The 13,870-nt window shown below is 44.5% G+C and overlaps 1 protein-coding gene across 1 annotated transcript in view; it reads right to left on the bottom strand.

Annotated features, from left to right (window-relative positions):
* The window catches only part of LOC122656629, a 107,199-nt gene that overhangs the window by 49,836 nt on the left and 43,493 nt on the right, over positions 1-13,870 (bottom strand). Inside the window, exons 7-8 of the mRNA XM_043851235.1 lie at positions 3,452-3,531; positions 3,149-3,362 (exon numbers count right to left, since the gene is read on the bottom strand). Coding sequence (XP_043707170.1) covers positions 3,149-3,362; positions 3,452-3,531 — 294 coding nt within the window. The remainder of the gene's footprint in view (positions 1-3,148; positions 3,363-3,451; positions 3,532-13,870) is intronic.

Raw genomic sequence — 13,870 nt, 5'->3', positions numbered from 1 at the left:
GATTGCTCCAGCCAATCAGTATGTGTGCTTGAAGACAATATCGTCTGTGTGTTGATCAGCAGGGTGAATATCAAGGTTCAGTTGGGAGAAAATTTGAAGACATTGGTTCACTCTCTCTCAATGTCAACCTAGGAAAATCAAATGGTATCAGAGCCATGGTTCCCTAAGAAAAAGAAGTCTAACAGCTTTGGGTAGTTGAACTGAGAGATTGACAGATGGCATCAAGTGACAGTCGTCAGGTGCACAACAAGGTTCCATTATTTGACAGGTCCAACTACAAATTTTGGAGGATGAAAATGGAAGCCTTAAGGCTTTAGGTTATGATGTATGGATGGCAGTCAAGAATGGGTACACACCATCAGAGGAGGATATCAATCATATCACAGATGTTACAAAAAAGAAAAAGAGAGAATGATTCGAGGTCAGTGAATGCTCTACTGAGCTCTTTGATAGATAATGAATTTGCAAGGGTTCTCAACTATACTACCTCAAAGATGGTTTGGGAAAAATTGAAAAGATCAGAGAAGCCAAGCTACAGCATCAAAGGGTAAAATTTGAAAGTTTGAAGACGTCAGAGGAAGAGACAGTTGAGAACTATATGAGCAGAGTTAATAAAATCAATGCTATCGAAGGGCTAGGTAAATAAGTAAAGGATGCAGTTGTTGTGAAGAAAGTCCTTAGGTCTTTGCTGGATCTCTACAACCATAAAGTGTCTACAATAGAAGAATCCAAAGATTTGAATGCTATGAGTTTAGATGAGTTGCATGACACATTGACAGCTTACGAGATGAGAATGATGAAGGTAAAACCTACAGAGAAGGAAGCTGCATTCAAGGCTATAAAGACATTGTTGTCTGTATGATGATCAACAGGGTGAATATCAGGGTTTAGTTGACCAAAAGGGGCCTCAAAACCAAGATTTTGAACCTTGTTACTAACACATCCTGAAAATATTAACCTCAAAGGTTAAACTATAATGGAAAGTGAATTAGGTCTATTATTTCTTTTTCTCTTCTTTTATGAATAGTAATTTAAAAAAAGTAAAAATAATGAAGTGTATAAAGAGTTCAGGGAAGCAATCCTCCACAGGTGAAGTATCTCTATATACACTATTTTCAGCAACCAAGGCACAGCATCCTTTTTGTTTGTTTAGGTATCAGAGAAAATTAACTCTGACAGCTTTCTTTGGAGCAATTTAACCAAAAAATTTACAAGGATAGTCTTCATCCAGTTGCTTTTCCACCTCCAAGGGCATCATAACATACCCTTAAAGATTTTAAAGTTTTTAAGAAGAGCTTCCAAAGCTACCAGGTCCATTAGAATTATGTCACCTGATGGACCCCCAAACTCTTCAATAATTTCACACCATGATCACTACTGAAAGCACACTAAGTGGAAGGCCTCCAGGAGCATAACAAATGATGTTCAGCTTGGACAATCATTTTCTTCCCCAAGGAGCATTTAAGAGTTCTTCACAAAATAACTACTAAAACAGAATCCTGAAGAACATGAATTCATTCTCTTTAGCAGGCTCCTTCTTTTTTTTGGGTGAATAAAAATTCATTACCAAAGGGAAGAGAAGGGGAGAGGAAAAGAATACACAGGGGAAAGAGGGGGTGGAGCTATACAATAGCAGGCCCTAGGAAGGGCCGGAAGGAATAAGATGAGAAGCGGGTAAGCCCCAAATAACCACAATATACATACACCTTGGGGAGTCTACAACAGATCTATGACGTAACAAGTGAGTCTTAGAGTTAACATCATCATGTAAAGGGAACAGGAGTTGGAAGTCCATCTTCGAAGATTTCGCACCATCCACATATGAGATATAGCAGCACCGAACACAAGCTTACCAACCACGTCACAGATAGTGCTACCGGAGACCGTCATATCCATCCAAAGCCAGTCCCTAGAAAAGGGGAGAGGTCTACTGCAGCGGAGCCAAAATGACGCTAAGGCTTTTTTCCAAACTGAGCAGGCAAAAGGGCAAGAGAAGAAGAGGTAGTCGATGTCCTCAGAGCCATTCCAACAAAGGATATAGGAGGGGGTGACAAAAAGACAACGGTGAAGGAGGAAAGCATGGGTGGGGCGACAGTGGTTAAAGATTCTCCAGACAGTGAAGCTGTGGAGGGGTATGTGGCCTTTGAACCACACCAATTTGTGCCAAGGGACAAGGGGACCACTATGTCTAACAAAATTCCAAGCAAATCTGGAACTGAATAAGACATTAGAGAAGGTACAAAGCTTTCCAACAAGTCCAACATTGCTTAAATCTGATTTATATTGAAAAAGTTATGTAATCTGATTTATATTGAAAAAGTCATGTACCGGTCAAACTTAATTTGGTGTGCGCGAATGCTGTCAAAATCGCTCTGAATGAAAATATTTTTTTGGACATCAAAACAAATGAATATTTTACCGTACTTTTGGTTTTTAGCAATGTTTTACCATATTAAGAGTGATGGGATTTTTAGATTTGAGAAAAACCCCAGCATTAGAAAGTTGAAAATTGCACCTACCGCCAAAAATCCAGTTTTTGTTCTTGAACTGGGAGGTTGACTTTTTATCCTTTAAGAATTTGATTTTTCAACTATTTTTATTGGATTCAAATAGGGGTATTTGCTTATTTATGAATAATATCTTAAGTGCTTGTCTTAGTTTCTGGCATAAGTAAGTGTCTGTCCTGGTTTCCCACTAACTGAAACTCCTATTTGGACTTTGATTTTTCAAAATTTGATAGTGCCATTATATTTAAATGGCCCAAAATAGGCTGTATACCAATTTTTATGACCAAACTAGATCTATAACCCACCGAAACCAGCCATCGAGTTGAAAAAAAAAAACACAAATTGGATCTCGGCGAGATCTCGACCCAACTCGCTATTTGGCCAGGTCAAAACCTGTACTCGAGACGAGTTCTTGATCTATGATCTCAACATGCTTATGTACATGGCAAGTTCCTTTCTGTTCAAGTGTTTGTTAGGTTCCTTCACATTGATGTTCTTTCATTATTTGTTAGAGTGAGCCATCTCTACACAATTAGATAAATTAAATTAAATTAAATTGCCACGGTGATGGTTATGATATCTAATTTTACTTTAGAAATACATGGTGTTAAACAGTTTCCACATTTCAGGAGACGAAATACCTCCACATTCTTTAACTCCATAGTCCCATCTATAACTTCTATTAATAACTCATGTTCCTGTATCAATGGCTCACTGATCTCCATTTTCTGTTGGCAAGCTAAGCCCTCTGAGACTGGAATGAATGTCTTCAGAGATAATCTGATATTGTTTCCTTCGAAATCAATAATCTTCAGACCTGTCAATCTGTCTTCAATCTGTTGAATTGCTTCAACCCTAAAATACAAGAGCAAATGAACATGTTGTAGAAATCCATGTAAACAGAACAAAGAACAAGTATTAACTTCCCTAAATGAATCAGTTACCTTCTAAAAATGGACTCAAGATCCTGCAAAGTGCTTAAAGCAAATTTTTTCTCCTCAATCTGATGTTCAAGTTCCAAAATCTGAAATGTCTAGAAAACTGAATCATAATCTTCTAAGATGTTGTAAGATAGCATAAACAATTACAAGAATGCAGTACTAGTAAACTAGGAGAAGCCGGCACAGAAAAATGAAAGAAGACAATGTAACAAAATCAAGAGACAGAAAACTATGTTAAAAACAGGTGTTATCAAACTGAAATTGTGACCAGGTGAATCAACAGAAAACATGTCACCATTGTTAGTAGTGATAGCAGAGACTGTTTGATGTTTAGGTTCTAGTTAAGGGTAGTTTGGGTATTTTATTTTATTTGCTTCTTTCTTATTTCCCTAGTGTATCCTTTAAGTGAATATATGTTGAATGAAGTGGGAGCTTCATCACCAAGTGGAAAACTCCCAAGGGTTACACAAACACATCGATTCTCACTGTTCTCCTGTTTCCTCTCTTCTTCTTCTCATCTCTTCTCTTCTATTATTGTTTACATGGTATCAGAGCAAGATCTCTAGGGACTGCTACAACTTTCCTAGTATCTTGTCTCCTCCCTTTCAAGGTTTCAATCACCATTGATTGATTCATTTCAGCTCAAGTTTTGAGAGTTTCTTCAGTTTTTGTTTGAAAGGGGTGCAGCATCCTAACCAGTATTTTCAGACTGTTTAGAGACTATTTCATGATTGAAGATTGAGAACTAGGTCTCCTTTGCTGTTGGTTTTTTTTGGTGAATAAATAAGTATTACCAAACCCCAGGAGGGGGCCGGAAGGAGAAAAGAGGGGGGGGGGAATGTACAAAGAGAGAGAGGGGGGGGGGGGGAGAAAGAAAACCAGAGTCAAGTCCTCCTTAAACTAGAAGGGGACTGCAACATACTACTATCCAGACCCCAGGTAACAACAATGTGCCTGTTCCTTGGGGTATCCATGAGGGACCGGTGAGGAATAGTGCTGATCTTAGAGGAAACTTCGAAGGAGATGTCTTTCCAAATCAAGTCGAAAGATCTAGATTTGGAAGTCCATCTCCTAAGATTCCTCTCCATCCAAATATGATGGACAACAGAGCCAAAAACAAGCTTGCCAATACTGTCACAGATGGAGCTGCCTTTAAAAGTATTGGTCAACCAGATGCATTCTCGGTCAAAAGGAAGGTACCTCCTGCTTCGATACCAGATGGAAGAGAGGGCTTTTTTCCAGATGTTAGAAGAAAAAGGGCAAGCAAAGAAGAGATGGGCAGTGTCCTCAAAACCGTTCCAGCAAAAGGTGCAAGAGGGGTGAACAGGGATGTGGCGGTGCAGGAGAAAGGCTTGAGTGGGAAGGCAAAGGTGAAGCGATCTCTAGGCTGTAAGGCTATGGCGAGGAATGGAGCCTTTGAACCAGACTAGGTTGTGCCAGGGGACTGGGGCGGAAGGGTTGCGGACGAAGTTCCAAGCTGATCTAGTGGTGAAACTGCCAGAAGGGGCTGGGAGCCAAATTGACTGATCCACAATGGAAGGAGAGGGAAGGTGTAAGGGGGGGAGGGTAGGCCAGATTTGGGATAGGACAGAGGGAAGGGGAGAAGGAGGGGACCAGGAACCAAGGGAGATGATGAGAGATAAGGGGCAGATTTGGGAATGCCAGAAGAGTAGACAGCTCGAGGGCCAAAGACATTATAAGAATGCCTAAAGGATGCCAGGGGTCAAGCCAAAGGGAGGTAGAGGAGCCATTAACAATGGCGGTGGAGGTGGCCGTCAGGGCAAGAGGCCGGAGAAGAAGAATCTTACGCCAAACCCAAGACGCGTCTGGGCGTAAAGGAGCAGTCCAAATGGAATCATTCTTGAGAAGGTGGGAGTAGACCCAGTTGACCCAGATGGAATCGTGCCTGGAAGAGATTTTCCAGATGAGCTTAAGGATCCCGGCTTTGTTGGAGTCCTGAATGCAGCGAATGCCTAATCCTCCTTCAGCCTTGGGGAGACAGACAGATTTCCAACTGATTGGATGCATGAATTTTGAGGTTTCTTTGCCTTTCCAAAGGAAAGCACAGAAGAGGTTCTCAATGGCTTTGATGGTGGCTTTAGGGATGGCGAAAATGCCACACCAATAAATGTAAGATGATTGGAGGACCGATCTGATACATTCAAGCCTACCCGCATAGGATAAAAGTCTGCCTTTCCAGAGCTGAAGGCGCTTACGGATATTATCAAGCATGGGGGAGCAATGATGGCTGGTCAGCCTGGCGGGGATGAGAGGCAAGCCAAGATATTTGACCGGAAGGGAGCCAAGGGAGAAGCCAGTCAGACGGAGGAGGGATTCCTTGTCAGACTCGGGGATCCCAGCAATGAAGGGTTTGGATTTAAGGAAATTTATTCAGAGCCCAGAAAGGTCTTCGAAAAGGCAGAGGGAGGACATAATGGCAGCAATGGAGGAGGGGGAGGCCTTGGAGAAAATCATCAAGTCCTCAGCGAAGGCCAAGTGGGTAAGGTTGATGTGCTTGCATTTGGGGATGGGGGAGATGAGATGGCGATCAGTTTTGGATTGGAGGCTCCTGGAGAGGACTTCAAGAGCAAGGGAGAAAAGGAAGGGGGAGAGGGGGCATCCTTGGCGAATACCAACCGAAGACTTGAAGAAGCCAGCAGGGGAGCCATTAACAAGAACAGAATAGGAGGGGGAGGAGATGCAGGTGTGAATCCAGCGCACAAAAGCATTGGGAAAACCCATTTGGATGAGCACGTTACAGATGAAGTCCCATCGGATAGAATCAAAAGCTTTGTGCAAGTTAATCTTCATGAGAGCAGTAGGGGAATGGGATTGACGGTCGAAGCCACGAACAATCTCAGAGCAGAGGATGATATTGTCCGCAATACTCCGGCCCGAGATAAAGGCAGATTGATTGGGGCTGACCAGATCAAGGATGACTCGTTGGATCCGATTGGCGAGGATCTTAGCAATGAACTTGTAGAGGAGGTTACATAGCGAGATGGGTCTGAAATCAGACAAGGCGGATGCGCCATCCAGTTTGGGAATGAGGCAGAGGAAGGTTTGATTGATCTGGGCAAGTTGACTGGGTTTAAAGAAAAAGCTGCGGATGGCTTTGAAGAGCTCGCCTTTGATCGAGTCCCAGCAACTGAGGAAGAAACCCATACTAAAGCCATCGGGACCTGGGGCTTTATTGGTTTTGTGGGAGAGAATTGCTTTGGAGATTTCATCATCCGAGGGGATAGACAGGAGGAAGTCAAAAAAAGAAGGGGGAACAATTTTATTGATGAGATTAGGGGGAAATGTGGATACAGAGTGAGGAGAGGGGTTGAAGAGAAAAGAGAAGAAGGAGGCAGCTTCGGCCTTGATCCCAGAGATGGAGGAAATAGGGGTCCCATCCGAAGAGATGAGATGGGTGATGGAGTTAGAACTAAGCCTGGCACGCAAAGAGCAATGGAAAAAGGCTGTGTTCGAATCACCCAACTCGAGCCACTTGATTCTGGATTTTTGGCGCAAAAAACTTTCTTTGAGGAGGGAGAGAGATGAGAGCTCCTCGGAGAGCTTTCTCTCCTCCAAAGCTAGATCCTGAAGGGAGGGATCTTGTTGGAGGGAAAATTGAACACGGGCCAGATCTGAACGGCATGAGGAGAGGCGGGAAGTGATGCTGCCAAAAGTGGAGAGATTCCATCTCTTGAGGGCTGCTTTGGTACGACGAAGCTTGGAGGCGAAGGTGAGGAGAGGAAGGGAGGGGAAATGGACAGGAGGGCGCCAGGCTTGGAGAAAAGTGGTTTGAAAGTCGGCATGGGAGGACCACATGTCGAAGAATTTGAATGGCTTAGGGCCAAAAGATGAATAGGGCTGGATAAGAAGGAGGCAAGGACAATGATCTGATAAGCCCTGAGGGTGGAAAGTAGCATGAGAATGAGGAAAGGTAGTGAGCCAAGAGTCATTAATGAAGAGGCGGTCTAGCTTACAGGCAACCCGCTCAGGGCCAATCCGTCTGTTGTGCCAAGTAAGAGGAGACCCAGACCACCGAAGATCATCAAGACCGAGATCTTCAATGCAATCATTGAAGGAGTTGACAGAGGGAAGGTCAATGGGCCGACCTCCAAATTTTTCGGATTGATATCTAACCACATTGAAATCACCGCCCACACCCCAAGGTAGGGAATTAATCCTACATTTGAGGAGAGATAGGTCCTTCCAAAGGGCTAGACGGTCAGCAGCCAAATTGTGAGCATAGACCACAGTGAGGAAGATGGAAGAGGGGGAATTCGGGAAGGAGAGATGAAGGTGAAGGAGTTGGGAGGAGGAGTGAGAGATGGAAATGTGGATTTTGGCGGGATTCCAGAGTATCCAAATACGACCATTTGGGGAATGGGTGTAGTTAGAGAGCAAGGACCAAGAAGGAGCAATAGAAGCAACAATACGGGAGGAATTCTCTTGGAGGACACGGGTCTCTAGGAGAGCACAAAAGGAGGAGTGAGAGGAGTTGATGAATGATCTAATTTCATGGTGCTTAGCTAGGGAATTGAGGCCCCTAACGTTCCAAATGAAACCAGCGGACATGACTAGGGGATAGAGGGCAGGGAGGACCTAGGGGGAACACTTCGGTATCGTCTGCAGGAAAAGACAATAGCCGGGTTACGAACATAAGGGCGCCAAGGGGGGGAGGGTCTAGAAAGGCCAAGAGGTTGGGGGGGGGGGAGAGTAGGAATTGAAGGCAAAGGCACCGAGATAACTAGAGGAGCAAGGGGAGGGTCCTCAGGAAGGGTGGGGAATTGGGATTCAGAACTGGACCGGGTTAGAAGAGGCCGAGGGGAAGGATCAGGGAGACGGGGAGGTGGGTCAGGGAGATGGGCTAAGAGGAGATGGGCTGGGGGTTTAATTATAGGAAGATTGTAGGCAAAATAAGAGTTAAAAGGGGGAGGGGGGTTCGGTTGAGAAGGAAAAGAAGAACGAAGGTTGGCATGGGTGGGCTTAAGAGGGATGGGTTTAGAGGAGAATTTAAGACTACTGGAACAGGTGGATATGGACGAAAGGATGGGCTTAGGGGGGGTGGGTTTAGCAGAGGTTTTAAGGATTTTGGAACTGGTTAAAGAGGAGGAGAGTGTGGGCTTCATGGGTGAGGTAGTCGTGGAAGATTTGAGTGGGCTTAAATGGGCTTTGGGACTGAAGGGCTTAGGAGAAGAGTTAATGGAAGTGGGTTGATGGGCTTGAGCGTGAATGGGCCAGATGGGTGTTAAAAGGGTTGATGGGCTAGAAAGACAAGGGTTTTGGGAAGAGGTTGAGGAGGGGTGGGATGTCTGGAAAGTAAGTTGAGAGGACACTTGTCAGGAGAAGGTAAAGTGGGGACAAGGGGGTTTAAAAGTGGAGGAGAAGAAAGCAAGGGGGGTAGTTGTGAATAGGGAAAAGGTGGGAGAGGGGGGGAACTACAAAAGGGGGAAAGGGGTTGGGGAGGGGGGTTATGCAAACCTGACGCGAGCGCAGGAGTCGAACTTCCATTCCCAGAGAAGGCATCGTTGACCAAAGCTTCAGGGGCACGGGCATCGTCAGCAGCAGAGGGAGCCTGAAGAGGCAAGTCCTGGTTAGCGAAGGAGACAGGGCGTGAAGAAGCTCCTCCTCGATCAGCAGAAAAGTCCTCACGGATCAAGGGGCTCCGAGACATCATAGTGGAAGTCGCGTCAATCGAGGTGCAAGCAGGGCTTGTTGGATAGCTTAAAGTAGCCAGACAAGAGGGCTTGCAGTGCGACAGAGCGGACAGGGGATCAGACTGCAGAGTCTCTGATCCACCAGAAGCAGCGGTAGTCGACGCAGAGGTTTGGGGCATAGCAGGTTTCAAAGAGCAGGCAGGCATCTGGGCTGCCTTTCCAAGATGTTTCTCCAGCAGGGCAGCAACGCGACAATTATTTTTGCGCCCAGGAAGAGTTGCACGAGAGGAAGATCTTCCCGAAGAGGTAGATCGATGGGAGGTGAAAGTCAGAGATCGTGGTCTTCTGAGAGGAGATAGTTGACATTTAAAGCATCCGACGAAGAGGAGACTGCAAGTGGAACTTCGAGCGAAACAGGCAGAAAGCACTTCAGACGAGACAAGAATTACCTGGGTAGCAACCGGAGGAGCAGTGGACTCGCAAGGGCTTTCCCGAACAGACAAGGATTGGTGGCCAAAGACTTTACAGATGGTGAAATGAGGCGGCAACCAACCGTACTTCACAGTCGTTCAAATCGAAACCATCGTCCTCCACGATGGTAATGGAGGAGGGAGGGGGCAAGCGGCAATATGTCGCACGCAGGCGGGCGAAGGAAAGTCCGAGCATCTTAGAGGTTCGCTCATCCGAGTACAACGGCACCCCAATGACCGAGCCTAGCCGGCCGAGACACTCTGCTCCAGAGTGCAACAAGGCCAGGAGGGTAATCCACAAGGGAATGGAGTCGTGGTCGACCTCGTGGAGCCGGATATAAGGAGTCCATCGGCGAAGGAAGATTGGTTTGGAGCCAACCATCCAAAGGGCGCCAGCAAGGGCTCGAGCTTTGACATCGGGGGAGTAGAATTTGAAGATAAAAACTCCATTATCAAGCAGGAAGAGGTCCAGCGCTCCAAGAGCTTTCCATTGCTTGGAGAGGGAGGCTTTGACAACATTGAAGGAGGGTCTGGCCCCAAGGAAATGGCCCACGAGACATTCGTTCCATTTATTGATTTCAGGTGCTAAAAGACTGTTTGGGCAGAGGGCGTAAGTAGCGCCATTCTCAGAGGAAGGTTGGATAAAGTGTAGGGAGGTTGCAGAAGAGGATGAGTCACGATGGAAGAGGTAGTTGCCCCAATTTTTTGCAGGGGCAGGAGTATCAGAAGGTAAGAGAGTATGAGTGGCGATGGAGGGAAGAGAGGAGAGGGGGGGAGCAGCGATGGTGGAGACAGGGGGAAATTGGGTGAAGGGGGCGGTAGAGGGTGGAGGGTTGGCCGGAGGGAGTGGCGCTACCATGATCAAGGGCCCATTTCACAGCGGCAGGGAGTGTTCACCATTATGATATTGTTCTCCTTTGCTGTTGGTTATTGATTTATGAAGTGGAAAATGCATTCAAGAGCTTAGATATCATGTTTGATCAAGGTTTTTGGATCGATTTTTAGGGCAGAAGCTGAGATCGATTTCTGTTAAAATCGATTTTTTTTTTGGGTGAATAAGAAATTCATTAAAAAGGAGGGGGAAAAATTTACAGTGCCCTCAAAGGGGAGCAACAAAACAAAAAATAAGGATCTCAAGCCTTAGCTTTACGGGCTAGCGGAAACAAGGGAGACAGAAGAGAGACCCTAGGAGACAACAATAAGCATGTTCCTTGGGGCGTCAGTGCAAAAAGAGGGAGGGGCTGATGATAACTTCGCCTTAATATCAAAGGAAATGGAATCCCAAATCTGCTGGTAAGATCTAGAATTGGAGGTCCATTTCCTGATATTGCGCTCCATCCAAATATGGTTCAAGGTAGCACAAAAAGCAAGCTTTCCAACAGTATCACATAAAGATCGGCCAGCAAAAGTCCTGTCGATCCAAATCCATTCCCAGGAGAAAGGAAGAATTCTTCTAGGGGCTGGCCAACATTTTAGCAAGATGCCTTTCCAAATCGCTGCCGCAGTAGGGCACTCAAAGAATAGGTGATCGGTGTCTTCCACATTGTTCCAGCAGAGGCAGCAAGAGGGGGAGACAGGGATGTGGCGATGCAGAAGAAAGGCCTGAGTTGGAAGACAATTGTTGAAGATCCTTCAAACTATGAAGCAGTGCCTAGGGATGTGGTGCTTGAACCAAAGAAGCCTTCTCCAAGCGCCTAGAGGACCCTTATGCCGAATGATGTCCCAGGCAGATTTTGAGGAGAAGAGAGAAGGATATTTTGCCAACCAGTTTACACAGTCCTGGCTGCCCAAAGGCCTTCTGATGATGGAGGAGAGGTCATTCAAGATGATGGCAAGGTCCGGAGAGGAAGTAGGAGGGGGAGCCCAGCCGGACTGATCTAGAATGTTAGATTAAAATTGATTTTTATTGGACTTGAAATCGATTTTTTATTGGTTGGAGATTGATTCTCATTTGAGTTAGAAGTTGGAAATCAAGCTTGCTTCAAGGTCTTGAGATTTAGCATCAACCATTAGGGTTTTGAAATCGATTTTTCAGTGCTTTGGAGCTGAGATCGACTTTTTCAGGGTTTTGACTATTTCTCTGAATCTTTGGTACGTATTGCAACTCCATTCCATTTTGTGTTTGTTGAAATGTCTGAACCATCAAAGCATGTCATTAGTGAGGTTGTATCTTCATCAACCAACCGTATTACTGAGAATCAACTAGAAGGAATCACCAACTTTCAACAAAGGAAGAAGATTGTTAAGTTGGTGTTGATTGCTGGTGACCAACATGACTATTTGACTAAGACTAAACCTTGTGATGATGCATTATGGGATACCACTAATGCATGTATTCTAGGACAGTTGCTGAATTCTATGGAAAATCAAATTGCTGATTTGGTGACTCAAATCGGTACTAGTTAAGGAGTTACATGATTATTTGAATGTTCTGTATTCTGGGCAGAAAAACTTGTCTCATATCTATGAGTTGTCTAAGGAGTTTTACAGAGCTTATCGAAAGGGTCGTCCCTTGACCCAGTATTTTGCCGATTTTAAGAAGATGTATGAGGAGCTGAATTGCCTACTTCCTATCACCTCTGATGTGCAATAGATGCAGAACCAGTGAGAGAAACTCACAGTTATGGGATTTCTGGGTGGTCTTGGGAAGGAGTTTGACTCTGTTTGTTCCCAGATACTTGGTGGTAATAAGGTAGCCACACTTTCAAATACTTTTTCACAAGTTCTACGCGTATCTCGTGTGCCTACTCATGATTCCACCGTTGTGGATGGTTCAGCTTTGGCATCTTTCACACCTAACCATGGGCCTAGTAGTAGGCATGGTACTAAATCTCGTTTCGTTTCGGTGTTTCGGTCTGACCGAAATTTCCGAGATACCGAAATTTCGTCGAAATCTCGGTCGAAATATGGTATTTTTCTGTGGGTGTAAAATGCCAAAAATGTCCGAGATTTCCGAAATTTTCGAAACGAGATGACCGAAATTACCGAGATTTTCGAAATTTCCGAAACGAGATGACCGAAATTTCGTCGAAATATTCGAAATATTGCATTTTTTCATTTCGGACTTGCATTTCGTTTCGGACAGGTCGAGATACTCGAAATATTCGATATCTCGACCGAAATTTCGCGAGTTTTAGTACTATGGTAGTAGGACAGGGACTGTTGGTAGTCCTTGTCGTGGGACTGGTTCTGGCAAATCCCCTATATCCGGTAAAACTCCTATTTTTAGTACTCAGGGTGGTTCAGATTCTTCAGGAATAGTGAAGACCTGTCACCATCACTGGACATATCCAACTCTTTTGTTGAAAATTTAATGGCACACCACCACAGCAACAGTTTGATAATTTTACTGCCATTACCAATTCTGCTGCTACATCATCTTCCCAGTTTGAGGATAAGACTTTGAAGATGTCTGGTGAGGATTATGCACGCTTTACCAAGTTTCAGATCTCTTAGTCTTCCCAGCCATTTGCTGCTACATTTGTTTAGACTAGTAATGTCACTGCATGTCTTTCGACTGCTTCTCGCACCTGGATCATTAGTTCAGGTGCATCGGACCATATGAGTGATATGACTGGGGTCTCAGGTATATTTTCCACCTTTCGTGCATCATCCTCTAGTGTTACCTTAGTTGATGATTCTTTAGCTAAAGTAACTGGTACATGCATTGTTCATGCTACTCCTTCCTTATCCTTATCTTCTGTTCTTTATTTGCTTGAGTTTCCTTTTAACCTCTTGTCTATTAATAAGTTTACTAAAACTTATAATTGTTTTGTAACCTTTTCTATGATTCATGTGTCTTTCAGGACCTTACGACAAAGAAGATGATTGGTAGAGGTCATGAGTCAAGGAGGGCTATACCTACTTGAGGATATTTTGTCTATGGCATGTTCGAGTATGGCATCACCTCACCAAGTACAAAGTCGTTTGGGTCATCCATCATTGCAGAGTTTACGGCTTTTAGATTCTCGTTTTCGGTCTATTTCTAGTTAAATTGAGAGCCTTGTCAGTTTGGGAAGCTTCACCGTGTAAGTTCTCCCCTAGAGTCAATCAACGGTCTAATCAACCTTTTGCTTTAGTACATTCAGATGTTGTCCTTGTCTGGTTGTTTCTAAGTTAGGCTTTTGTTATTTTGTTACTTTTGTTGATGACTGTTAAGTTATGTAACCCGATAAGGGTATTTTGAATATTTTTCTGTCTTTTTCCCAATACCTAGCATAGTCGGCTATGTGGGGGTGTTCTTGTAATTCTGCCTCTTTTGGAAGACTGTAAATAAAGATGCTTGGAGATCACATTGATCA

This window comes from Telopea speciosissima, chromosome 3 (genome assembly GCF_018873765.1).
Source record: "Telopea speciosissima isolate NSW1024214 ecotype Mountain lineage chromosome 3, Tspe_v1, whole genome shotgun sequence".
NCBI lineage: Eukaryota > Viridiplantae > Streptophyta > Magnoliopsida > Proteales > Proteaceae > Telopea > Telopea speciosissima.
The sequence above is the reverse complement of the archived record's forward strand: the minus strand, read 5'-3'. Positions and strand labels throughout refer to the sequence as shown.